This window comes from Anolis sagrei, chromosome X, assembly GCF_037176765.1.
Source record: "Anolis sagrei isolate rAnoSag1 chromosome X, rAnoSag1.mat, whole genome shotgun sequence".
NCBI lineage: Eukaryota > Metazoa > Chordata > Lepidosauria > Squamata > Dactyloidae > Anolis > Anolis sagrei.
Window position 1 is genome coordinate 8967453 of NC_090034.1, and position 26587 is coordinate 8994039.

At 45.4% G+C, this 26587-nt stretch overlaps 2 protein-coding genes across 2 annotated transcripts; one reads left to right on the forward strand and one right to left on the reverse strand.

The window, feature by feature from the left end:
• Positions 1-1433: 1433 nt before the first annotated feature.
• Positions 1434-8093, reverse strand: LOC132782157 (oxidized purine nucleoside triphosphate hydrolase). The gene is made up of 3 exons (XM_060786876.2): positions 7925-8093; positions 5506-5651; positions 1434-4308 (listed from the first exon to the last, which is right to left on the reverse strand). Exons 1-3 carry the CDS (start codon positions 8074-8076, stop codon positions 4136-4138), a joined length of 471 nt encoding a protein of 156 aa, XP_060642859.2. The 5' UTR covers positions 8077-8093; the 3' UTR covers positions 1434-4135.
• A 55-nt stretch (positions 8094-8148) lies between these two features.
• On the forward strand, positions 8149-19833 carry LOC132782156 (rRNA methyltransferase 2, mitochondrial). Its single transcript, XM_067460872.1, has 3 exons — positions 8149-8217; positions 14261-14550; positions 18656-19833. The coding sequence occupies exons 1-3, from the start codon at positions 8210-8212 to the stop codon at positions 19081-19083; spliced, it is 726 nt and encodes a 241-aa protein (XP_067316973.1). The 5' UTR covers positions 8149-8209; the 3' UTR covers positions 19084-19833.
• Positions 19834-26587: the final 6754 nt, after the last annotated feature.

Sequence of the window (26587 nt, forward strand, 5' to 3'; positions counted from 1 at the left end):
CAAAAGGAATTTTCTTTTCTTTTTTTTAAAAAAGCCATTCAGATAAGCTAATTGTTTTGAAGCTTTAGAAGAGGCTTCAAAACGGGGGAATTGTTTCTTTAGTTAAAAAACAAAGTCATTGAGGATTGGTTTATTGGAAAATGGTATTCAAAAAAGGGAGAAATACTGCAAATCAGGAAACAATTAAACAAATGGCTTATTGTCCTTTGTGGATGGAGCTGGCAAAATGTTTTGGTCCTGTTGTAGGTTTTTCGGGCTATATGGCCATGTTCTAGAAGCATTCTCTCCTGACGTTTCGCCTGCATCTGTGGCAAGCATCCTGAGAGGTTGTGAAGTCTGTTGGAAACTAGGCAAGTGGGGTTTATATACCTGTGGGATAATGTCTAGGGTGGGAGAAAGAACTCTTGTCAGTTTGAGGCAAGTGTGAGTGCTGCAATTGATCACTTGATTAGCATGGAATAGCCTTGCAGCTTCAAGGCATGGCTGCTTCCTGCCTGGGGCGAATCCTTTGTTGGGAGGTTTTAGCTGGCCCTGATTGTTTCCTGTCTGGTTTTCACAACCTCTGAGGATGCTTACCACAGATGCAGGCGAAACGTCAGGAGAGAATGCTTCTAGAACATGGACATACAGCCTGAAAAACCTACAACAACCCAGTGATTCCAACAATAGCTTTGGGCGTTTTTATACTACTTGCAAAGTACCACCAGATGCCTAGTGGTTTTTGTGGTGCCATCCTAGCATGGATACCCCTCTCCCTGCAAAACTTAAGACTTCTTTTGAGGGACTCAGGACCTAAAGGGATTATATACATTTAAAATGTGTGTCTTAAGAGGGAGAGTGGTTTCAATGGAAATCGGTGACGTCGGCATGCCTTGTGGAAGAACTGCCAAACAAATGTTTAAACCTTGCCTTGGATTTTGCTCGCTCTCCAGTCGAAGAGGGATGTTTTCTCTTTTAGGTTTTGCCAACGCCGTGCCTTCTGCCCTTTTGTAAAAGTAGCCTTGCTAATGTTTTATTTTTTTTAAAAAAACAGAGCACTTTATTAAACCGCAGGAATGCCTTAATACAGCTGGTAGACTAAAGAAATGTTTACAGAGTTATGACATTCCCAAAAAATGCTATCAAATGTTACAAAAATATGTATTTTTAAGAGATCTGTAAAACCTGTATAAAACATTAAGAAAGTTTTTCAGTTGTAAATGTGTCATTTGTTTACTGATCACTGTGTCTGCAACAGCAAATGGGTGGCGCTTGGTCTCTTCAGCCACAGTTCGATGAGTGAAGTCTTTCTGGTTTGTATGTTTACCTTCCTACCAGGATTTCCAGGATTTTTCCTCAAGAACACTTTTAAGTCCCCAATTAACTGCTTATGTGGTTCTAGCTGTTTAGTAGTTTTTTTTCTTTAAAAGGCCATTCTTCCACACATTTCCTACTTTTTCTTATGCTTGTGGATATGTAGTATGACTCCCAATAAGACAGCGTTTCTCAATCTTGGGGTCAGGACCCCTGGGGAGGTCACGAGAAGGGTGTCAGATGGGTTGCTAAAAACCATTGAAAAACACTATTTTATGTGGGTCATAGGGGTTCCATGTGAGAGGTTTGGCCCAATTCTATCATCAGTGGGGTTCAGAATACTCTTTGATTGTAGGTGAACAGTGGTTCCCAACCTGTACTCCGTGGACCACCAGTGGTCTGTAAGAACTAAAATATGGTCCGCAGCCTCACCGTTGCAACGAGAGCAAATATAAATCCCAGCCACTACAACTCCCAAATGTCAAGATCAATTTTCCCTAAACTCCACCAGGATTCACATTCCGGCATATTGAGTATTCATGCCAAGTTTGGTCCAGATCCATCATTGTTTGAGTCCACAGTGCTCTCTGGATGCAGATGAACTACAACTCCAAAACTCAAGGTCAATGTCCACCAAACCCTTACAGTATTTTCTGTTGGAAAATCTGTGTGCCAAATTGGTTCAGTTCCATAGTTGGTGGAGTTCAGACTGCTCTTTGATTGTAAGTGAACTACAAATCCCAGCAACTACAATTCCCAAATTACAAAAATTAATCCCATCAGTATTCAGATTTTGGTGTATTGGGTATTCATGCCAAATTTGGTCCAGTAAATGAGAATACATCCTGCATATCAAGATATTTACATTACGATTCATAACAGTAGCAAAATAGCAGTTATGAAGTAGCATGAGGAATTGTATTAAGGGGTTTTAGTATTAGAAAGGCTGAGAACCACTGCAGTAGCAGAAGGTTTACTTATCTGCATCAGACTCTTTAGGAATTTTTCTCGATCCTCCAGTGACACTCAGTGGTAACTACTAGCAGAAGTCAATAGCAATCGCTATTACCCTCAGTTTCCTCTTTCTATAGTAAGTTCAAGCACCTGTTTGCTATGAATGTAGAGACAATAGTGTATAAAGCGTTTTTTTAACATGGAAAACTTGTTATGCATTGGCAATCAGTGACTTGTGGACCAGCATTGGTCTATTGCAGTGGTTCCCAACCTGTGGTCCATGGACTACCAGTGCTCCGCAAGAACTAAAATATGGTCCGCAGCCTCAACATTGCAATGAGAGCAAATAGTCTCGCGAAAGCCTCTTATAGACCCAAGGCTTATTCAGTATGGTTTTTTGTGGGTGGGAAGATGGCGACTACTGGATGGCATATGTTCTGTATCAGAAACTAGAGCTGATGTGGTCTATTCAATGCAATTTTCTGAATCAACACTTCAAATAACCAAACCTAATCTAAAGTTGACCAAACACTGATTTGTAACCCTTTTGTTACTAATGTTGGAGAGTGGTCCCTGGTCAAAGTGGTCTCTGGTCAAAAAAAGATTGAAAACCACTGGTCTATAGTCTACCGCTTTCAGTAGCATTGATACAAGCTGCCTCAAAGGCCAATCAGAATACAGTCTTTTTCTCCAAGTTAGAAGTAGAAGACATTGTGATACAACATACAACATTCTCCTCAATCTCTTTGAATAATCAACAAGAGTTTCTCATAAAAAATGTTTTTAAGTTCAGGGATGAAAAGCTTTGCTTCATAACCACTGCTGGGAAAGAAAAATAGCTGAGCCACCAACTTGGCCAAGCACTATAATAACTAACTTGGAAGTTATGAGATTAGTCCTGTTGTTAGAGTGCAACTACTGAAATCCGTTGGCTCCATCTGGCATTTGTCTGCGCCCTACACCACTGGAGAAATTACACTGCTTAGCCGGTATTGCACCACCTGACATCCGCCGGGAAGTAGCAGCCAATAGTGAAAGGACCAAGGCAGAGACATCTCCAGCTCATCCCCTGTTTGGGTATCAGCCAGCATGTCAATGACTTAAATCAAAACATAGTTTTCTAAGATATACAGAGACACTCGCTCGAACACCTCAGCAAGCGAGAGTCCAAAAGTGGCAGGCTCAAACCCAGAACCTCAATCCATGGCTGATACCAAATGAGAGACTCCCCCTTGGGCACACAGAGGACTGGGCAACTTGGAAGGCGCTGAATAGACTGCATTCTAGCACCACAAGATGCAGAGCCAACCTTCAGAAATGGGGCTACAAAGTGGAATCCACGACATGCAAATGTGGAGAGGAGCAAACCACTGACCACCTGCTGCAATGCACCCTGAGCCCTGCCACATGCACAATGGAGGACCTTCTTGCAGCAACACCAGAGGCAGTCCAAGTGGCCAGATACTGGTCAAAGGACATTTAATCAACTACCAAACTCACAAATGTTGTATTTTATCTGTTTGTTTGCTTTGTTCTGTTAGAAATGTAATATAATTGACTGGTTGATCTGACACGACAAATAAAATAAAATCTGGCATTTGGAAGAAAGCTAAATCATGCCATGTACTAAGACAGGCTAGGAAAATTGCAAAAGCCAAGCAGAAAGGAATACCCCACAGCACCAGAACAAGGCCAATGAACATGCATTTACAAGAATGGTCCTTTCTTTCCCTGCAAATGTCTTCCCAGTGTCCACTTGTGTAAAGAGTCGTTTCCTTTGGCAAGGAGTTGATAAGGAGGGCTGTTGGTATGAAACTTTAATCGTTTGCCTCTTTGCCCAATATGGGCTACGATTTAAATCCAGCCTCTGTTCTTCTCAGTCTCCGCTTTATACGTTCTCCACCTCCTTCAGGGTATAGTCTAAGATCGTGTCCTCCCCCTGGAACTTAAAATAGCCATGGAAACGTTTCTTCCGGAGCAGAAGGGGAAACCAATAGATGTCATCCGGCCACATACTTTCGAAGGGAACATGGTCTAGTTCAAACCACTGCGGGCACATTTCTATAAAGAGAGGAGACAAGAAAGAATACTTTAAAATGAAAACAGACCATTGGTTTTTATGTAACTCCCATTTGCCTTTTGTCAGTGGTCAAAATAATCTGCTGTGTGACACTTCTTCTGGAGCACTGGGTTCTGATCCATGAGCAAGGGTGATCCTTGAGCAAGGGTGGTCCACTGTGGAAGACTTGATAAGGCATTTCCATGCTTTTTTGGGAGCTTCCTGGGCATCTTCAGGCTGAGTACAGGCCTTTTTTAAATGAAAGAATGTGAGCAAGAGTCTGGGTTGCTTTGAGCTTTCCGGGTGTATGGCCATGTTCCAGAAGCATTCTCTCCTGATGTATTGTCAAAGGCTTTCATGGCTGGAATTACTGGGTTGTTGTAGGTTTTTCGGGCTGTATGAATGTTCTAGAAGCATTCTCTCCTGACGTTTCACCTGCATCTATGGCAGGCATCCTCAAAGGTTGTGAGGTCCTCAGAGATTGTCAGGCAAAACGTCAGGAGAAAATGCTTCTAGAACATCGCCATACAGTCCGAAAAACCTACAACGCCCCATTCTCTCCTGATGTTTCTCTTTCATCTATAGCAGGCATCCTCAGAGATTGTCAGGCAGAACGTCAGGAGAGAATGCTTCTAGTACATGGCCATGCAGCTCGAAAAACCTACAACGACCCATTCTCTCCTGGTGTTTCGCTTTCATCTATGGCAGGCATCCTCAGAGGTTTTGAGGTCTGTTGGAAATGAGGAAAATGGGATTTATATATCTGTGGAATGTCCACGGTGGGACATTCCAGGCCTTGAAACTGCAAGGCCATTAAATGCTAATCAAAGTGACCAATTGCAACATTCACACCTACCTCAAACAGATAAGAGTTTCTTCTTCCACTCTGGAGATCATTCCACAGATATATCGACCTCACTTGCCCAGTTTCCAACAGACCTCACAACCTCTGAGGATGCCTGCCATAGATGTGGGCGAAACGTCAGGAGAGAATGTTTCTGGAACATGGCCAGACATGCCGGAAGACTCACAGCAACCCAGTGATTCCGGCCATGAAAGCCTTCAACAACACATAAAACCATAACTCTCAAGATTCCATAGCATTGAGCCATAGTGTCGATTAAAAACTGGAGTACAAAGAGATGTGAAGTACAAGGAAAGAGGAGAAAACATACTGCCGTTGTCATCTTCATCCCTACCTTCGCTTTCTGTGGGATCTCCCTGGAAGCTGTCAGCCCGGTAGATGTGGACTTCCATCAGCTCCATGTTGCCTACGAACTCGAAGGTGATCTTGCCCGTCTTTTCTAAAGAATCCACAGTCAGTCCACACTCCTCTTGGAGCTCCCTGCATGTTGAAGCAGAATTAATACTTGTTCCGTTCAGAAATCCCCCCACTTCCAACTTTATATCTATTGCAGTGGCTCTCAACCTGGGGTCCCCAGATGTTTTTACCTACAACTCCCAGAAATCATAACAGCTGGTAAACTGGCTGGGATTTCTGGGAGTTGTAGACCACTGATCTATTGGATTGGTGTATGTTTTTTGGGCTGTATGGCCATGTTCTAGAAGCATTCTCTCCTGACACTTTTCCTGCATCTATGGCAGGCATCCTCAGAGGTTGTGAGGTCTGTGGGAAACTAAGCAAGTGTGATTTATATATCTATGGAATCAGCCACCTAACACCTCCCAACAAAGGAGTCCCCCAGGCACAAAGCAGCCAGGCTTTGAAGCGGCAAGGCCATTCAGTGCTAATCAAGGTGGCCAATTGCAACATTCACACTTCCTCTAGCCAACGAGTGTTCTTTCTCCCACCCTGGACACAGATATGTAAGCCTATTTTCCAACAGTCCTCACAACCTTTGAGGATGCTTGGCATAGATGGTACAAAATGTTTTTCTGGTGGTACCTAACCTAGAAACTAGAGAAACTAGCAAGATATTACAAAAATCAAAACAATAAATGCTGGAAATGCGGAGATGAAATAGGATCATTTAAATAGGAACATACCCACTTATCCCTCCCACCAGAGTCCCATAGAAGTTCAAGAGAGCACCTAAGTGTAAAGGGAGGGGGTTTCTCGGCAATAAATGTGTTATCTTCTGCTATATATGAAACCTAGGGCATAAAACCTTGATTAAATGTGTTGTTGTTCATTCTTTCAGTCGTTTCCGACTCTTCGTGACCTCATGGACCAGTCCACGCCAGAGATCCCTGTCGGCCGTCACCACCCCCAGCTCCTTCAAGGTCAGTCCAGTCACTTCAAGGATGCCATCCATCCATCTTGCCCTTGGTCGGCCCCTCTTCCTTTTGCCTTTCACTTTCCCCAGCATAATTGTTTTCTCTAGGCTTTGCTGTCTCCTCATGATGTGGCCAAAGGACTTCAACTTTGATTAAATGCAGGGGCGGCTCGTCCATTACGCGAAGTAAGCGGTCGCAGAACACTTTTTTTTTGCCAGGGGTGCAGAGGCGCCTCTGTAAATACCCCTTGACCACCACTTGAGGAGCGCCCCCTCAGCTCACAACAGCCCTAACAGTCCGGGGGGAGCCTCGGCTTTCTTGCCTCGCTGCCGGGCGATCTTCTTCCCAAAGGGGCCGGGCCCTTGAGCCTCGCCTAACCCCTCTCATTCTTGCTACACCAGGCCACCGGGTGTGCAAGCAGAGCCGGCGCTCAATTGTTCTCCGTGTTCAATCCCTGCCCCATGACTGGCTCCCTTTCTCGATCCCCTGGTGCTCCACCCGCCTCCTCTCCTCTTCCCAATTTGCGAGTGGGCCAAGGGGCAGAGCCGCCGCGCCTGGCCTGTTTCGGGTCCGGAGGCATGTCTGAAGACCCCAGCGTGTGCACCAAAAGTCATCTCTTCTCCTGACTTTCTCTTCAGCCATTGGGACCAAGACTGAGAGAGGGAGAGCCCCTCCAGCTGGAGGTATCTCCCACCTCCACTCCCTCCTTTGTTTTTGCGCCTACCTTCAGGAAAGGTGGGCATCTCCACCTCTGTCTCTTTCTCGGTCCCAATGGCTGAGGAGAAAGTCAGGAGAAGAGGTGCCTTTTGGTGCACACGCTGGGGTCTTCAGGCACGCCTCCGGACCCAAAGCGGGCCAGGCAAGGGAGCAAGTGCGGCAAGTGTAGTTACTGGGATGTATAGTTCACCTACAATCAAAGAGCATTCTGAACTCCACCAATGATGGAACTGAACCAAATATGGCACACAGAACTCCCGCGATTAACAGAAAATATATATCAGTGATTGGTTGGGGGGGGGGGGGTGCAAAATACTGTTTGCTTACCGTTGAAAATTACCTAGGGCCGCCTCTATTAAATGTACACACTATCTAACATGGGAAGGGTCCTTGTTGTTGTTAGTGTCTTGCCAAATTGACCAAGGCTTAACTCTTATTATCCAGTCTGGTGTCCTTGCTCTTAGCAAAACTATAAGTTACTATCTTTGGGGGGGGGGGGGGGTGTCATGTTCGACTTCAACCACAATATGAGGAACTGTATGAAGGAGTCAAGGAAATTAGGAAGGCTGAGGAACACTGGCCTAGGGCATGAGCTATCCCTCCCAATTTGGTCTCATCTGCAAAGTTGTCTTAAGTAAATCAGGCTCAGATGCTTCTGCTGACCTCCTGGCCGCCTGCTCAATGGTCTCCCCGGGTTGGACCTTTCCTCCGAAGCCATTCCAGCGCCCGGCCCCAAATCCGCGCTTCTTCATCCCCAGCAAGACCCTCTTGGGTTGCAGGACCAGCACTAACGTGAACAGCCTGCTCGTCGCCATGCTGCCAAGGGAGGAGCCAGAGGGAGGAACGGAACGCCAAGGGAGAAGGTCGCGTTTCCGGGGGGACACCTGAGCGGAAGGACATGTTTTGTGCAACGGTGAAAAGCATCCCCCTCTTCTCATTCGCAGGGCCATGAGTCGGTAAGAAGAGGCGGGGAAAGGGCTGCTGCTCCGAGGGAGAGGCTTTCTAAGCAGAGGCATCCCTAGGGGCCAGGCTTCCTTTTGCTCACTTCTATGGGAGTTTGTGGCCTGCTTGTTGCAGTTTGAAACCAGCTTTGAGTTGTGTTAAATGGACAGTGTGGATAGGGCCTGTCTTGCCCTATACAAGCCTGGCTAAGAGGGATCTTTTGGGGAGTGTTTTCCCATCAATAGGAGCTAAAAGTCTCATTTGGTATGAGCCATGGTTCCAGGTTTGAACCTGCCACTTTTGGACTCTTGCTTGCTGAGGTGTTCCTGCAAGTATCTCTGTAGATCTCAGGAAACTATTTCTTGATTAAAGGCGTTGGCATGCTGGCTGACATCCGAACGGGATGGGCCGAAGATGTCACTATCTTGGTTCTTTCATTATTGGCTACTACTTCCCAATCTTCAAGAAGGGAAAAAAGGATGACCCAAACAACTACCGTCCAGTCAGCCTCACGTAAATACCAGGCAAGATTCTGGAAAAGATTGTTAAGGAAGTGGTCTGCAAACACTTACAAACAAATGCGGTCATTGCTAATAGTCAACATGGATTTATCAAAAACAAGTCATGCCAGACTAATCTGATCTCTTTCTTCGATAGAGCTACAAGCTGGGTAGATGCGGGGAATGCCGTGGATGTAGCGTACCTGGATTTCAGTAAGGCCTTCGACAAGGTCCCCCATGACCTTCTGGCAAGGAAACTAGTCCAATGTGGGCTAGGCAACACTACGGTGAGGTGGATCTGGAATTGGTTAAGTGGACGAACACAGAGGGTGATTCTCACCAATGCTTCCTCTTCATCCTGGAAAGAAGTGACAAACGGAGTGCCATCAGCAGGGTTCCATCCTGGGCCCGGTCCTGTTCAACATCTTTATTAATGACTTAGATGAAGGGCTAGAAGGGCATGATCATCAAGTTTGCAGATGACACCAAATTGGGAGGGAGAGCCAATACTCCAGAGGACAGGAGCAGGATTCAAAACAATCTTGACAGATTAGAGAGATGGGCCAAAACTAACAAAATGAAGTTCAACAGTGACAAATGCAAGATACTCCACTTTGGCAGGAAAAACGAAATGCAAAGATACAGAATGGGGGACAATGCCTGGCTTGAGAGCAGTACGTGTGAAAAAGATCTTGGAGTCCTCGTGGACAACAAGTTAAACATGAGCCAACAATGTGATGTGGCGGCGAAAAAAGCCAATGGGATTTTGGCCTGCATCAATAGGAGCATAGTGTCTAGATCCAGGGAAGTCATGCTACCCCTCTATTCTGCTTTGGTTAGACCACACCTGGAATATTGTGTCCAATTCTGGGCACCACAATTCAAGAGAGATATTGACAAGCTGGAATGTGTCCAGAGGAGGGCGACTAAAATGATCAAGGGTCTGGAGAACAAGCCCTATGAGGAGCGGCTTAAGGAGCTGGACATGTTTAGCCTGAAGAAGAGAAGGCTGAGAGGAGATATGATAGCCATGTATAAATATGTGAGAAGAAGCCACAGGGAGGAGGAGGGAGCAAGCTTGTTTTCAGCTTTCTTGGAGACTAGGACGCAGTGGAACAATGGCTTCAAACTACAAGAGAGGAGATTCCATCTGAACACGAGGAAGAACTTCCTGACTGTGAGAGCCGTTCAGCAGTGGAACTCTCTGCCCCGGAGTGTGGTGGAGGCTCCTTCTTTGGAAGCTTTTAAACAGGGGCTGGATGGCCATCTGTCGGGGGTGCTTTGAATGCAATTTTCCTGCTTCTTGTCAGAATAGGGTTGGACTGGATGGCTCATGAGGTCTCCTCCGACTCTTTGATTCTATGATTCTAGTGTCTAGATCTAGGGAAATAATGCTCCCCATGCTCTATTCCCCTTAGGTTAGATCACACCTGGAATATTGTGTCCAGTTCTGGGCACCACAGTTGAAGAGAGATATTGACAAGTTGGAATGTGTCCAGAGGAGGGCGACTCAAATGATGAAGGGTCTGGAGAACAAGCCCTATGAGGAGCGGCTTAAGGAGCTGGGCATGTTTAACCTGAAGAAGAGAAGGCTGAGAGGAGATGTGATAGCCATGTATAAATACGTGAGAGGAAGCCACAGGGAGGAGGGAGCAAGCTTGTTTTCTGCTTCCCTGGAGACTAGGATGCGAAACAATGGCTTCAAACTACAAGAGAGGAGATTCCATCTGAACATGAGGAAGAACTTCCTGACTGTGAGAGCCATTCAGCAGTGGAACTCTCTGCCCCAGAGTGTGGTGGAGGCTCCTTCTTTGGAAGCTTTTAAACAGAGGCTGGGTGGCCATCTGTCAGGGTTGCTTTGGATGTAATTTTCCTGTTTCTAGGCAGAATGGGGTTGGACTGGATAGCCCATGAGGTCTCTTCCAACTCTTTGATTCTATGAGATAAAAGAGAAAGGTGGATATAAGGCAAATGAGTCCCCATATGGCAGGCCTGGGCCAACTTGGGCCCTCCAGGTGATTTGGACTTCAACTCCCAGTAGAGCTATTGACTAGAGCAGGATGTGGTTAAACTCCCAATAATATCAATTATATCCCAATAATATCAATTATATTAATATTAATTATATGGTGTGGCTGTATCTTAAGAGTGAAGAGAGAGGGCCAGACGACAGTTCCAACTTGTCTCCTGTGCTATGCTAATAATATAATATGAGTCGCCCTTAAAGGGCTGAGAATTGCGGTATATAAGCGCAATAAATAAATAAATAATATAATGTAATATAATATATTGTGTATACATATATTTATAATATTACTAATATTTATTTATTTATTTATTTCTTGCACTTATTGACCGCCACTCTCAGCCCTAGGGCGACTCGTGGCGGTGAACAACAACATAGAAAAGACAGTGTACAGTAAGTCACGACAGTACATACCAAACTACTACTACATAACATATACTTATGCTAAAAATCCGCTTCGTCAAATCCTGGGGTCATAGTCGATTTCATAGTCATAGTCCATTCCAGTATCGTTCCAATGATAAACACTCAGTTGAAGGCCTGCTCGAAGAGCCATGTTTTCAGGCTCCTACGAAAGGCCATCAAGGAGGGCGCCTGTCTAACTTCAGCAGGGAGGGTGTTCCACAGCCGGGGGGCCACCAACGAGAAGGCCCGCTCTCTCGTCCCCTCCAGACGTGCCTGTGAGGCAGGCGGGACCGAGAGAAGGGCCTCCCCGGATGATCTCAAGGTCCTCGTGGGCTCGTAGGCCGAGATGCGGTCTGCAAGGTATTTTGGGCCGGAACCGTTTAGGGCTTTGTAGGATAACACCAGCACCTTAAATTGGGCCCGGTAGCAAATCGGCAGCCAGTGGAGCTGGGACAGCAGGGGCGTTGTATGCTCTCTGCGCCCTGCTCCTGTTAACAACATGGCTGCCGCGCGTTGGACTAGCTGAAGCTTCCGGGCCGTCTTCAAGGGCAGCCCCACGTAGAGAGCGTTGCAGTAGTCGAGGCGGGATGTGACCAAAGCGTGTATCACAGTGGCCAAGTCAGACTTCCCAAGATACGGGCGCAGCTGGCGCACAAGCCTAAGCTGTGCAAATGCTCCCCTGGTCACCGCTGAAACCTGGGGCTCCAGGCTCAGCGATGAATCCAGGGTCACACCCAAGCTGCGAACCTGCGCCTTCAAGGGGATATAATTATATATGTAATATAATTATATATTTATATTACATGTAATATTACTAATAATATTGCAATATAGTTTTATAGTACAATCTAGTAATATTTAATACTGATATTGTACTATGCTAATAACATAATATATTGTATGTAAGCTGCTCTAAGTCCCCTTCGGGGTGAGAAGGGCGGCATATAAATGTTGTAAAGAAATACATAAAAAAAGAAGGATGCTGCTTCTCACTGACACACTGGAGACTGTTGGCAAGAAGGCATAGACAGTCGAAGACTTTAATGGCCAAATTCACTGGGCTGCTTTGAGTTTTCCAGGCTGTATGGTCATGTTCCAGAAGCATTCTCTCCTGACATTTCACCCACATCTATGGCAGCCATCCTCACAACCTCAGAGAATGCCTGCCAGAGATATGGGCAAAACGTTAGGAGAGAATGCTTCTGGAACATGGCCATGCAGCCCGGAAAACTCACAGCAATCCAGGCATGGAAATGTCAGTCTTTTGCAGAAATAATGATCACTGCCCAGAGATATGGGATTGAATGTAAATTCTGGCATTCCTGAGTCATCATGAAACCTTAGTGCAGTATGCCGTGTTTACAATCTGAAGCTATGAACCTTAAGCATAGATGGATAGATGCAAGAACTCCTTTCCCAGAATCTGGGATTTTCACAATGGAAATAAGAAAAAATCATTGCATACCGTTGGCTTCTATTCTAGTAACACGCTGGTGAGTGTGATTGCTTCTTGCAAAGCCATCAAATCAAGGTGTTTGCTCCAGGCTGGCAGGAAAGGGCAGGAGGTGCTGTATTCTTCTGGATCTCCTGGGGAGTTGAGCAAGTGCAAGCATCTGGGCAGTCACATGAAGTGAGTCCATCAAGGCCAGGAGGGATTCAGCTAAAGCAGCCTTCTTTCCCCGTCTTCCACACAGAGCCCTTGAGACGGATTGGACTGCAATGCCCTTTGTCCCCAGGCGTAAGGGCCAAGGGCAAAATCAGATTATAGGCACCGGAAAACAGGAGCAGAAGGTGTTTGGTGTGTTAGGCACCCAGCCTTCAGGTATAAATTAGCAATTCATGAAGTCATAGAACAGGAAGAAGTTTTAAGGTCTGTCTATATCAGTGGTTCTCAACCTTCCTAATGCCGTGACCCCTTAATACAGTCCCCCATGTTGTGGTGACCCCCAACCACAATATTGTTTTAGTTGCTACTTCATAACAGTCATTTTACTACTGTTATACATCATAATGTAAATATCTGATATGCAGGATGCATTTTCATTCACCGGACCAAACTGGGCACAAATACCCAATGCACCCACATGTAAATGCTAGTGGTGTTGGGAGAGGATTGATTTTGTCATTTGGGAGTTGTAGTTGCTGGGATTTATAGTTCACCTATAATCAAAGAGCATTCTGAACTGCACCAGCGATGAATTTGAACCTAATTTGCCACACAGAACTCCCATGACCAATGGAAAATCCTGGAAGGGTTTGGTGGGTATTGACCTTGAGTTTGGGAGCTGTAGTTCACCTATATCCAGAGAGCACTGTGGACTCACACAATAGTGGATCTGGACTAAACTTGACACAAATACTCAATATGCGCAAATGTGAACACTGGTGGAGTCTGGGGAAAATAGATCTTGACATTTGGGCGTTGTAGTTGCTGGGGTTTATAGTTCATTACAATCAAAGATCATTCTGAACTCCACCAACGATAGAATTGACTCAAACTTCCCACATGGAATCCCCATGACCAGCAGAAAATACTGTGTTTTCTTATGGTCTTTGGCGACCCCTCTGACACCCTCTTGCGACCCCCTCAGGGTCCCGACCCCCAGGTTGAGAAACACTGGTCTATATTTATGCATATATTTATTCATAGCGTATGCATATATTTATAACTTATGTATATTAGTTATGCTCTGTGACCTTCCATTGTCACATTTCTTCCACTGGAATTATTTTTAAGAGCCTGATAAAGAAAGCAGTGAGCGTTGATCGCTTTAGATCAGGCATGGGTAAATTTCGGCCCTCCTTTCAGGTGTTTTGGACTTCCACTTCCACAATTCCCAACAGCCTACCTACTGTTAGGAATTGTGGGAGTTGAAGTCCAAAACACCTGCAGGCCCAAAGTTGGCTCAGGCCTCCCCTGTGGGGAGAAAGGTAGGGTATAAATAAATAAAATAAAATGATTTGGTCTCTGAGAGTTTTGAGAGTTAGAAGGATTTATTATCTAAAGATAAATTTGATGTGGTCTTATAGAGAGAGGAATGATTTTACTATGTGTATTTATAGGCACTGAAAAGGAAGTTGTAAGGAAAAATGATAAAGTAATGGCCGGCATTCCTCTCCCAACAGATACTGGCGGGTACCATGGCTTTTCCTGCATTGCCAAAGGGTCCACACTACAATCCCGCCCCTGAAGACCAAAACAGGAGCAGAGCAACGTTGGTTGGAGCGGTATTTCAGCGACCCATATGTGAAGAAGGCCAGGCAGCGCAACTATCGTTGCCGGAGTGCCTTCAAACTGATTGAAATTGACGACAGGCACGGCATACTTCGTCCGGGGCTCCATGTGGTGGACTGTGGCGCGGCCCCCGGGGCTTGGGCTCAGGTTGCCGTCCAGAGAGTCAATGCTACAGGCTCCGGTGAGTGCCGCCAGGCTATGCTTGTGCCGATTGCTGCCTTCCAATATGTTGACAGTATTCATCATTGCCCAGAATTGTAAATTCACACATCTGGAAGGATTCAGAGCTGGGAAAGTTTGGTTTAGAATAGGTATGCACCAGGTGTTTTGAACTTTAACTTTCGCAGACTTTAACTTTCGCAATTGAACTTTAACTTTCGCAAACTTTCTCCTACTGGCTGTTAGGAGTTGTGGGAATTGAAGTCCAAAACACCTGGAGAAAGAGGGCCAATACCTGGCTTAGAAGGTCACCTCGGCAGATAGGAAGCTAATAATGACCGATTCATCAGCAGCTGATATACTTACTTACTTACTTAGGTGATCCCTCATTTTCCGAGGAGGATTGTCTTGCAGTGTTCTTGTGGGTCCGTATGTGGCTGTGGAGCCCTATTCTTGCTCTGCATCTTCTTCCGCAGTGAGGGCATTGGTTTCCAGGTGGAAGGTGGTCTCGGTCGGGGTTGGCTTGACATGCCTTCCTCTTGGCACGCTTCTCCCTTTCGCCCTCCATTCGTGCCTCTTCAAATTCTGCAGCACTGCTGGTCACAGCTGACCTCCAGCTGGAGCACTCAAGGGCCAGGGCTTCCCAGTTCTCAGTGTCTATGCCAGAGTTTTTAAGGCTGGCTTTGAGCCCATCTTTAAATCTCTTTTCCTGCCCACCACCATTCCGTTTTCCGTTCTTGAGTTCGGAGTAGAGCAACTGCTTTCGGAGACGGTGGTCGGATATCCAGACAACGTGGCCGGTCCAGCGGAGTTGGTGGCGGAGGACCATCGCTTCAATGCTGGTGGTCTTTGCTTCTTCCAGCACACTGACGTTTGTCTGCCTGTCTTCCCAAGAGATTTGCAGGATTTTCCGGAGGCAGCGCTGATGGAATCGTTCCAGGAGTTTCATGTGACGTCTGTAGACAGTCCACGTCTCACAGGCATATAGCAGGGTTGGGAGGACAATAGCTCTATAAACAAACACCAATATACTAATAATATAAAAACAGCCTAACATATTTTTTTTTTCTTGGTGACTTGGTTTTTAGGCCCTTTGCTAAGGTTTTTGCTGATTCAGAGACTTGCATTGGATAGACCGCATCAGTTTCTTTGCTATAGTGATAATGGGTTGCTGTGAGTTTTTTTGGGTTGTATGGCTATGGTCCAGCAGCATTATCTCCTGATATTTCATCTGCATCTGTGGCAAACATCCTCAGAGATTCTGTTGGCAATGAAACAAGTGGAGTGTATATATACCTGTGGATTGTCTAGGATGGGAGAAAGAACGCTTGTCTGTTGAAGCAAGTGTGAATATTGTAATGAGCGAGCTTGAATAGCATTGAGTAGCCATGAAGCTGCAAAGTCAATCGCAAACTCAGAATGAACTCCAGATGGCAAGCAATCAAGTGCCACTTAACACCCCCCAAAGAGAGGATGCCTCCAGGCAGCAAAGCCCAGGCTACCTCTATGCAGATACCTTCACTGATTAACTTTGCAGCTTCATGGCTACAAGTAGAGCGTTTGTAGCCATGAAGTGTTTGTATTTAAATTTCACTGTTTAAAACTGCCAGCAGTTATCGTTGCCGTTGGAGGCATATGTCACATTTCCAACTTTAAAATAAATCCATGGAGAGAGGGCCTTCTTAGTGACTACCCATTGACTTTGAACCTTCTTTGCAATGCAGGCCAGAGTAGCTCCTTTCTTGCTGCTCTTCTGCCAGCAGGAAAAAAATTGTCTTCCTATTTTAATAGCTTTCTTTCGCCATGAGTCACAATTTTGGGATGAAAGTAGGCTACACATAATGAGAATAAGGATGATTTTGTGAATGAGAATGACAGCAGTAACAACTTCTCTTGTGGGCCACGTATATATTTTATTACTATTTATTACCATATATTTATTTATATTATTTGTCTATATCTATCTAAATAAGTCTTCAAAAGGAATGCTATTACTCTGCTATTATTATTATTATTATTATTATTATTATTATTATTATTATTAGACACACAACAAGACTGATACACAGCAAACAAGATCACTATGCTGGCTTTTGTATTCAATCACACGTTGGCCACTTCCCAAATGTCTAGAACTGTGTGATACATTGGGGAACAATACATGCAGATCCAAGTAGAGTGGCCTTTTGCAGCTGACAGATGGTAATTTTGTCAGTGTTGATTATTTTTAAGTGCAGGCCAAGGTCTTTAGGCACTGCACCCAGTGTGCTGATCCCCACTGGGACCCCTTTGACTGGCTTGTGCCAAAGTTTTTACAGTTCGATCTTTAAATCGTCGTATCGTGTAAGCTTTTCCTGTTGCTTCTCGTCAATTCTGCTGTCACCTGTGATTGCAACATTGAAGATCCATACTTTGTTTTTTAACGCAACTTTGAGCTATTATTAAAATATTATTATTATTTGTATTCCACTTTTATCTCAGCAGCTCTTTAGACAACTATGTTATTTGTCTTGGAAATATCTCTTGCTATAAGAGAGTTGTTTTCGCGCTCCTTCCAGATACTCAATTTCCATATATCTGCAGTTTTCCCTCTGGAAAAGAGTGGCGACCGACATCTGATTTAATTCATTAATGGCAGGCAAAAGTGCACTGGCAGCAGAAAAATCTTGTCGCTTGTTGGAGCAGCTTGACAACAGGACAAGACAGTGATCGATGAAGACGATTTCTAAAATATTGATCTTTACAGGGAGGCTTGCTTTTAAAATAGCTTGCTAAAAATAACATCCATGGGACTGGGGTGGATTTAGTATTCTGGGCAAGGATGGGCCTGGCAGCAATTTGTCAGCAAACAATGGGGGCTAGCTGGCTTCCTAAGGAGGGCAAGAGGGGAAACACTTTCTTGCATATTGATGTGCAAATTGTAGCTTTATTCAGTGGCTAAGATCCAATAGTATATGTTCATATTGAACATTAGTGGAATCTGGACTTTCTCCTCTCTCCTCCTGATTCACAAAGCCTTCCAGAGAAGGTTTTTGTGGTTCGGAGTTGACCTCCAATTCTGAGAAAAGCGGCAGGGTCCAATGGAAATGCAGAGCCCTCTGTATTCACAGATTCAACCATCTGTGAGATGAGAGAAGACATTCCCAAAATCAAAGTTTGATTTTGCCATTTGAGTCAAAGGGACTGGATGGCCCACCAGGTCTCTTCCAACTCTAGGATTCTTTTATGCTTAAGTTTTGCTTACTCTGTACGTTTTGGTGTTTTGTTACATGGAAACCTCTCTGAGTCCCCTAGGGCAGATAGAGCGGGACATAAATAGAGATTATTATTATTATTATTATTATTATTATTATTACTAGCTGTCCCCTGCCACGCATTGCTGTGGCCTGTGTATATGTGCTTTGTGTGTATAAGTGTGTGTATATATGTGTGTTTATGCAAATATGTGTTTTTGTGCATGCATTGTAATGTATTTTTTTACATTTGCCTTTTAAGTCCCTTCTGCTTTGGTTTTCAATGTTTTTATGAGTGATGGTCACTTGTTGGCCTGAGAGGTATTTTGTGTCCAAATTTGGTGTCAATTCACACAGTGGTTTTTGAGTTATGTTAATCCCACAAATGAACGTTACATTTTATTTATATAGATTATTATTATTCTATGATTTTATGAATTCTGCTTAGCTTCCATCTGAACATGAGGAAGAACTTCCTGACTGTGAGAGCTGTTCAGCAGTGGAACTCTCTGCCCGGAGTGTGGTGGAGGCTCCTTCTTTGGAAGCTTTTAAACAGAGGCTGGATGGCCATCTGTCAGGGGTGATTTGAATGCAATATTCCTGCTTCTTGGCAGGGGGTTGGACTGGATGGCCCATGAGGTCTCTTCCAACTCTTTGATTCTATGATTCTATGATTCCAAAAGCTGGTGCTTTTAGGGTTAGTATTTAAATCATTACAATTGAGAAGGGATTGAAATCCCTTGACTTTTTATTTGCTATGCTGATATTCCTCCTTTGAGCTCAGTATAGTGCATATCAACTGTCTTCCATCTCATCCTTCATCCTCACAAGAACCCTGTTAGGTAGGCCAAGCTCACTGATTGCGTTGTCTTACACAATCCATTTTCTTTCCAGATCCTGAGGCACCTGTTGGTTTTGTCCTTGGACTCGACTTGCTTCACATTTCCCCCTTGGAAGGAGCTGTTTTTTTGCCTTATTCCGATCTCTCAGATCCGAGCACCCACCAGAAAATCCGAGATTTGCTCCCCAAAGGGAAGGCAGACGTCCTCCTGAGCGACATGGCACCGAACGCTACCGGGATTCGAGAACTCGATCACGACAAGCTGATCCGGCTCTGCTTTTCCTTGCTGGATCTCGCCCCGCACGTTTTGCATCCTGGAGGGACCCTGCTGTGTAAGTTCTGGGAGTGCAAGGAGAGCCGCCTCCTCCAGAAGAGACTGGCGCAAGACTTCAAGGAAGTGAAGAGCTTGAAACCCCAGGCCAGCAGGAAAGAGTCAGCTGAGATGTATTACCTGGCAAAACTCTACAAATCAAGAACATAGCAGACAGCATAAAAAAGGGAGGGTTGTGTCTTTCGAATTAAATATTGGCATCAAAGATTTCAGTTTTGGGTCAAAAGATTGGGTCAAAAGAGGGGTTTTGTTTATGAGCTGTTTTATTGATCTTTCTTATTTTCCTCCTTCTCTATATTCTCTTCTTCCTGTTTCAGGGATAAAGTCTACAAACCACAGTAACTTTGCACAGGTTTCTTTTTCTTATTCTATTAGATATTGTATTCATTTCAGTGAAACTGTTCTAATTTGAAAAATGTTATTTCCTTCTAAAACAGTGTTTCTCAACCTTCCTAATGCCGCAACCTCTTAATACAATTCCTCATGTTGTGGTGACCCCCAACCATAAAATTATTTTTGTTGCTACTTCATAGCTGTAATTTTGCTACTGTTATGAATCATAATGTAAGTATCTGATATGCAGGATGTATTCCCATTCACTGGACCAAATTTGGCACTAATAATAATAATAATAATAATAATAATAATAATAATAATAATGTACTGGCATAAACCAGTACAGGTGGTCCCAGTGGTCATTGGCACACTGGGTGCTGTGCCAAAAGATCTCAGCCGGCATTTGGAAACAATAAACATCAACAAAACCACGATCTGTCAACTGCAAATGGCCACCTTACTTGGATCATTCAAAAATACACACAGTCCTAGATTCTTGGGAAGTGTTCAACTTGTGATTTTGTGATACGAAATCTAGCATATAGATTTCTTTTGCTGTGACATACTGTGCTTTTGTGTCAATAATAATAATAATAATAATAATAATAAAGTTTAAAAGTTGACAACAGGTCCCAAATGTAGAATCTGCAAGGAAGCAGATGAAACAATAGATCACATCCTCAGAGCTGCAAGAAGATCGCGCAGACAGACTACAAGCAGAGCAGAACACCATTGCTCAGATGATTCATTGGAACTTGTGCCACAAATACCATCTGCCTTGGTGGGATCTCAAGCCAGAAAATGTTACAGAGAATATACACGTCAAGCTACTCTGGGACTTCCAAATTCAGACAGAGTTTTGGAGCACAATACTCCAGACCTCACAATCGTATTATAAAACAAAGTATGTTGATGTTGCAATCCCAAGTGACATCAGGATTGAAGAGAAGCAACTGGAAAAGCTGACACGATATGAGGGCTTAAAGATCGACCTGTAAAGACTCTGGCACAAACCAGTAAAGGTGGTCCCAGTGGTGATCGGCACACTAGATGCTGTGCCTAAAGACCTTGGCCTGCACTTAAACACAATTGGCACTGACAAGATTCCCATCTGCCAGTTGCAGAAGGCCACCTTACTGGGATCTGCATGCATTATTCGCTGATACATCACATAGTCATAGACACTTGGGAAGTGTCCAACATGTGATCCAATTCAACAGCCAGCAGAGTGTCTGATGTGGAGACTCTGTGTTTGTTGTGTTTCTAATAATAATAATAATAATAATTTGAGGAAAAACAAGAGGAACCCTCAGCCGTTCTCAGGACCAAACTGCAAAGGCTCTGGCATAAACCAGTACAGGTGGTCCCAGTGGTCATTGGCATACTTTGGTGCCATGCCAAAAGATCTCAGCCGGCATTTGGAAACAATAAACATCGACAAAATCACGATTTGTCAACTGCAAAAGGCCACCTTACTTGGATCTGCATGCATCATTCAAAAATACATCACACAGTCCTAGACGCTTGGGAAGGGTTCGACTTTGATTTTGTGATACAAAATCCAGCATATAGATCTCGTTTGCTATGACATACTGTGCTTTTGTTTCAGTAAAATAATAATAATAATAATAATATACAAATTTATTTATACCCTGCCACCATCTCTTCAAAGGGGACTCAGGGTGCCTAACATGAGGCCAGGCCCAAAATTACAATACAGGAAAATCAAATACAAACAAGCAAATAATAACATCAAAAAATAAATGGAATAACAGAATATAGAATAAACAAACTCATAATAACATGGTGGAGGAATAAAAGCATAGTGGGCAGGCCAAATGAATAGATTAAAATTGATAAAACGCTGGGTGAGATAAGTAAATAGAGTAGTAAATACCCAATATGCCCAAATTTGAATACTTGTGAGGTTGGGGTGTGGGGGATTGATTTTGTCATTTGGGAGTTGTAGTTGCTGGGATTTATAGTTCACCTACAATCAAGGAGCATTCTGAACTCCACCAACGATGGAATTGAACCAAACTTAGCACACAGAACTCACATGACCAACAGAAAACACTAGAAGGGTTTGGTGAGCATTGGCCTTGAGTTTTGGAGTTGTAGTTCACCTACATCCAGAGAGCACTGTGGACTGAAACAATGATGAATCTGGACGGGCCGCATAGGTCAACAGCAAGCTAGACTATTAATGGTCAGGAGCTCACTCCGACCTGGGCTGGCTTTGAACTCATGAGCTCTCGGTCAGTAGTGTTTTAATGCAGCTGGCTAATAACTAGCTGCACCACACCCCAGTATATATAACCTATTTATCTATATAGATAGAATTTATAGATATTACTTTTTTTACTTAGGCGATCCCTCGTTGGACGAGTAAGATGGTCTTCCATCATGGGTTTCCTTGTGGGTCCGCATGTGGCTGTGGAGCCCTATTCTTGCTCTGCATCTTCTTCCGCAGTGAGGGCATTGGTTTCCAGGTGGAAGGCGGTCCCGGTTGGGGTTGGCTTGACGTGCCTTCCTCCTGGCACGTTTCTCTCTTTCACCCTCCACTCGTGCCTCCTCGAATTCTGCAGCACTGCTGGTCACAGCTGACCTCCAGCTGGAGCGCTCATGGGCCAGGGCCTCCCAGTTCTCAGTGTCTATGCCAGAGTTTTTAAGGTTGGCTTTGAGCCCATCTTTAAATCTCTTTTCCTGTCCACCAACATTCCGTTTTCCATTCTTGAGTTCGGAGTAGAGCAACTGCTTTGGGAGACGGTGGTCAGGCATCCGGACAACGTGGCCTGTCCAGCGGAGTTGATGTTGGAGGACCATTGCTTCAATGCTGGTGGTCTTTGCTTCCTCCAGCACGCTGACGTTTGTCCGCTTGTCTTCCCAGGAGATTTGCAGGATTTTCCGGAGGCAGCGCTGATGGAATCGTTCCAGGAGCTGCATGTGACGTCTGTAGACAGTCCACGTCTCACAGGCATATAGCAGGGTTGGGAGGACAATAGCTTTATAGACAAGCACCTTAGTATCCCTACGGATGTCCCGGTCCTCAAACACTCTCTGCTTCATTCGGGAAAATGCTGCACTTGCAGAGCTCAGGCGGTGTTGTATTTCGGCGTCGATGTTGACTTTGGTGGAGAGGTGGCTGCCAAGGTAGCGGAAATGGTCAACATTTTCTAATGTTACACCATTAAGCTGTATCTCTGGCATTGGAGAGGGGGCGGCTGGTGACTGCTGGAACAGCACTTTGGTTTTCTCGATGTTCAGTGACAGGCCAAGCTTTGTGTATGCTTCTGCAAAGGTGTTGAGAGTGGCTTGTAGATCTTCTTCTGTATGCGCACAGACGACATTGTCATCAGCATACTGGAGTTCTATAACAGATGTTGTTGTGACCTTGGTTTTGGCTTTCAGTCTGCTGAGGTTAAATAGCTTGCCGTCTGTCCGATAGATGATTTCCACTCCGGTGGGAAGCTTCCCATCAACAAGGTGTAGTATCATGGCGATGAAGATGGAGAATAAAGTTGGGGCAATAACACATCCCTGTTTGACACCCGATTCCACCTTAAATGGGTCACTTTGGGAGCCATTGCTGTCCAAGACTGTTGCCATCATGTCATCGTGGAGGAGCCGCAGGATGTTCACAAATTTGCTTGGGCACCCGATTTTTTGGAGGATGGTCCAGAGAGCGCTGCGATTCACTGTGTCGAATGCCTTTGCAAGGTCGATGAATGCCATGTACAGAGGTTGGTTTTGTTCCCTGCATTTTTCTTGGAGCTGTCGTGCAGTGAAGATCATGTCCACAGTTCCTCTGGAGGGGCGGAAGCCGTTCTGGGATTCTGGGAGGGTGTCTTCTGAGAGGGGCAGAAGGCGGTTTGCAAGGATTCTTGCGAGGATTTTTCCAGCAGAGGTTAGAAGGGAGATACCTCGATAGTTCCCGCAGTCTGTTCTTTCCCCTTTTTTGAAGAGGGTGATGATGGTGGCATCCTTGAAGTCTGCTGGGATTTTCTCGGTCACCCACACTTTTTCTATGAGCTGGTGGAGTTGGTGTGTCAGCGCAGGTCCTCCCTCTTTAAAGATTTCAGCAGGGATCCCATCCGGTCCGCTGGCTTTGTTGTTCTTTTGTTGGCTGATGGCATTGCTGACTTCTTCCAAACTAGGCAGTGCTGCAAGCTCATCCCTGGTTTGTTGTTGCGGGATTTGTGAGAGGACCTCTTCGGCCACACTGGAGCTGCGGTTTAGGAGGCTTTGGTAGTGTTCTTTCCAACGTAGTGCAATTGACTTTTGGTCCTTCAGGAGTTTGGTTCCGTCTGATGAGCGTAGAGGCTGTATGCCATGGTTTCTTGGCCCATAGATGACCTTTGTGGCTTTGAAAAATCCTTGAGCATTATGGGTATCTGCCAGGTGTTGGATTTCTTCAGCCTTCTTTGTCCACCAGATGTTCTTGAGTTCTCTTGTCCTTCTTTGGACCTCAGCTTTTGCACTGGCGTAGATCTTTTTCTTAGCAGCACAGTTGATGTCTCTCTGCCATGTTTGGAAGGCTTTCCTTTTCTTGTCGATTAGCTGTTGGATCTCGATGTCATTTTCGTCAAACCAGTCTTGATGTTTCTTGGCTTGGTATCCAATAGTTTCTTCGCAGGCTTGGATGATGGAGGTCTTCAGTTTGTTCCAATGTTCCTCAACATTTTCGGGGTGTACTGTGGGTAGATGGTCCTTGAGTGCTGTTTGGAGATGGGCTCGCCTGGAGGGCTCCTGAAGGGCTTGGGTGTTCATTTTGCGCCTTGTCTTCCTTCCTTGGAGTCTGCGCTTGGGGGCGATCTTGATAGCCATCGTGGATCGGATTAGCCTGTGGTCGGTCCAGCAGTCGTCAGCACCTGTCATGGCTCTTGTGAGAAGTACGTCACGGCGGTCTCTGGCACGTGTGATTACATAGTCTAAGAGGTGCCAATGCTTTGACCGGGGGTGCTTCCATGATGTCTTGAACTTGTTTTTCTGGCGGAAGAGCGTGTTGGTGATGACAAGGTTGTGCTCCGCACATTTGGTGAGAAGCAGGATGCCATTCGAGTTGCTGTTTCCAACCCCGTCTTTTCCTATGGTGCCTGGCCACAGGTCGAAGTCTCGCCCGACTCTTGCATTGAAGTCCCCCAGGAGAATGATTTTGTCCTCCTTAGGTATCCCCGATAGGACAGTGTCCAGCTGATAGTAGAATTTCTCCTTGATGTCTTCATCGGCGTCTAGTGTTGGTGCATAGGCACTTATGATGGTTGCCCGTTGGTTTTTGGCAAGATCAATTCGGAGAGTGGAGAGTCGTTCGTTGATGCCAGTGGGTGCTTCGGACAGATGTTTCATCAGATCATTTCTTATAGCGAAGCCAACTCCGTGCATTCTTTGGTCTTCTTCGGGCAGTCCCTTCCAGAAGAAGGTGTAGCCTCCTTTTTCTTCCTTCAGCTGTCCCTCTCCTGCTCTCCGGGTCTCCTGAAGGGCTGCTATGTCGATGTTGAAGCGTCCCAGCTCCCTTGCGATGATGGCAGTTCTGCGTTCGGGGCGTTCACTGTCACTGTTGTCCATCAGTGTCCGTACGTTCCACGTACCGAAGTTCATTTTTCTTTTTTGACCGCAGGATGGTGACCCCACTGGACGCGGCAGTCCAGTCAGGGATAAGTGAGGCAGACTATGTTTAGGGCACCTTTTCTAGCCCCCTCCCCGTGTGGGGTGAGCAGAGTGGGTCCTAAAAAGGGCTGCTCAGTCGCGAATACAGCTGCCGAACTACTCAACTGCCTCGGACCTTGAGGTAGAACGACTGAGTCCGTACCCACCGCCCATGTGCCAGTCTGTGACTAGGGGCTTCCAGATTTCACAGTCCTGCCCCCGTCGCCACTCGCTGATCGCCATGGGACTTTGGTTGCTTGGTTTTTATTTTCTTTGGAAGACGCCTGTGCGTGGGTTTTTTTAATGTGTGGAGGTCAGTGCACAACTGAACAACACACAGTCTTCACAGATGAGGTTCCACTGGTGATGTAGTTTAACACAATGACCGTGGCTTCTCAGTCTGTTGCAGCCTTCTTCCGCCTTCGCAGCCGTTGTAACATGTGCCATGTTATCCTCCGCCTGCTCCGCCGTTGAGGTCTTTGGGTCTTCGGACTGTGCTTGGTCTGGGACCTCCCCCGCGGCCACTCCTGGGAGTGCACGACTCCAGTTGTTGTGCCCACAGGTTCATCGGAACACGCAAGCCCCCTCACCACGACAAGGTGACAGTCCATCGAGGGGGTTATAGATATATATTATAGATATATATATAGATAGATTGGATATAGATAGATAGATAAATAGATTATTTATTTATTTCTATCTCTGTAAAGAAGGCTGGTAACAATGGGGAGGGGAGGCTGGGTTAGGGCGTGGGGGGGATAATGGAAAAGCAGTTCCAGGATGTATTGTCGAAGGCTTTCATGGCCGGAATCACTAGGTTCTTGTAGGTTTTTTCGGGCTATAGGGCCATGTTCTATTATTTATTTATTTATTTACATCACTTATATCCCGCCCATATCAGCCCGCAGGCGACTCAGGGCGGTCTACCTATCGGCACAATTCGATGCCATCAATACAATACAAAAGCAAAAAAAATTAAGTGCATTTAGACAAAAAAGACAGTGCAATAACAATTTAAAAAGAGCTATATCCTCTCATTCCAATCCTCGTCCATTTCATCGTCTTGGCCATTCCTGGGCCATTCTCCATCTCAAGCTTGACTTATCTATTCCGGGGTTCCGAATGCCTGCTCGAAGAGCCAGGTTTTCACTCTCTTACGAAAAGTCAGGAGGGAGGGGGCTGATCTAATATCCCTAGGCAGGGAGTTCCACAGCCGAGGGGCCACCACAGAGAAGGCCATGTTCTAGAGGCATTCTCTCCTGACGTTTCGCCTGCATCTATGGCAAGCATCCTCAGAGGTAGTGAGGTCTGTTGGAATTAGGACAATCGGTTTATATATCTGTGGAATGGCTGGGGTGGGGCAAAGAGCTCTTCTCTGCTGGAGCTAGGTGTGAATGTTTCAACTGACCACCTTCATTAGCATTTGAAGGCCTGGCTGAGCCTGGGAAAATGTTCTGTTGAGAGGTGTTAAGGTGTGCCTGGTTGTTTCCTCTCTGCTGTTTTGCTGTTGTAATTTTAGAGTTTTTTAATACTGGTAGCCAGATTTTGTTCATTTTCATGGTCTCCTCCTTTCCGGGATGCCCGCCTATTCCAAACATTACGGTGAAGGAGAGAGGAATGCGCTTGTATTCGAGGCATTGCGGTAAAGGGGCGTGGCCAAGCCCGGGAAGGA

What these genes read in the sequence shown, in the direction of transcription:
- LOC132782157 (XM_060786876.2), bottom strand. Translation starts at nt 8,076, where the DNA reads ATGGCGACGAGCAGGCTGTTCACGTTAGTGCTGGTCCTGCAACCCAAG. An exon ending in ATTGAGCAGGCGGCCAGGAG is followed by an intron (nt 5,652 to 7,924) that starts GTCAGCAGAAGC and finishes TTCAACATGCAG; the next exon opens with GGAGCTCCAAGAGGAGTGTG. An exon ending in AGATCCCACAGAAAGCGAAG is followed by an intron (nt 4,309 to 5,505) that starts GTAGGGATGAAG and finishes CTCTCTTTATAG; the next exon opens with AAATGTGCCCGCAGTGGTTT.
- LOC132782156 (XM_067460872.1), top strand. An exon ending in AGTCAATGCTACAGGCTCCG is followed by an intron (nt 14,551 to 18,655) that starts GTGAGTGCCGCC and finishes TTTTCTTTCCAG; the next exon opens with ATCCTGAGGCACCTGTTGGT.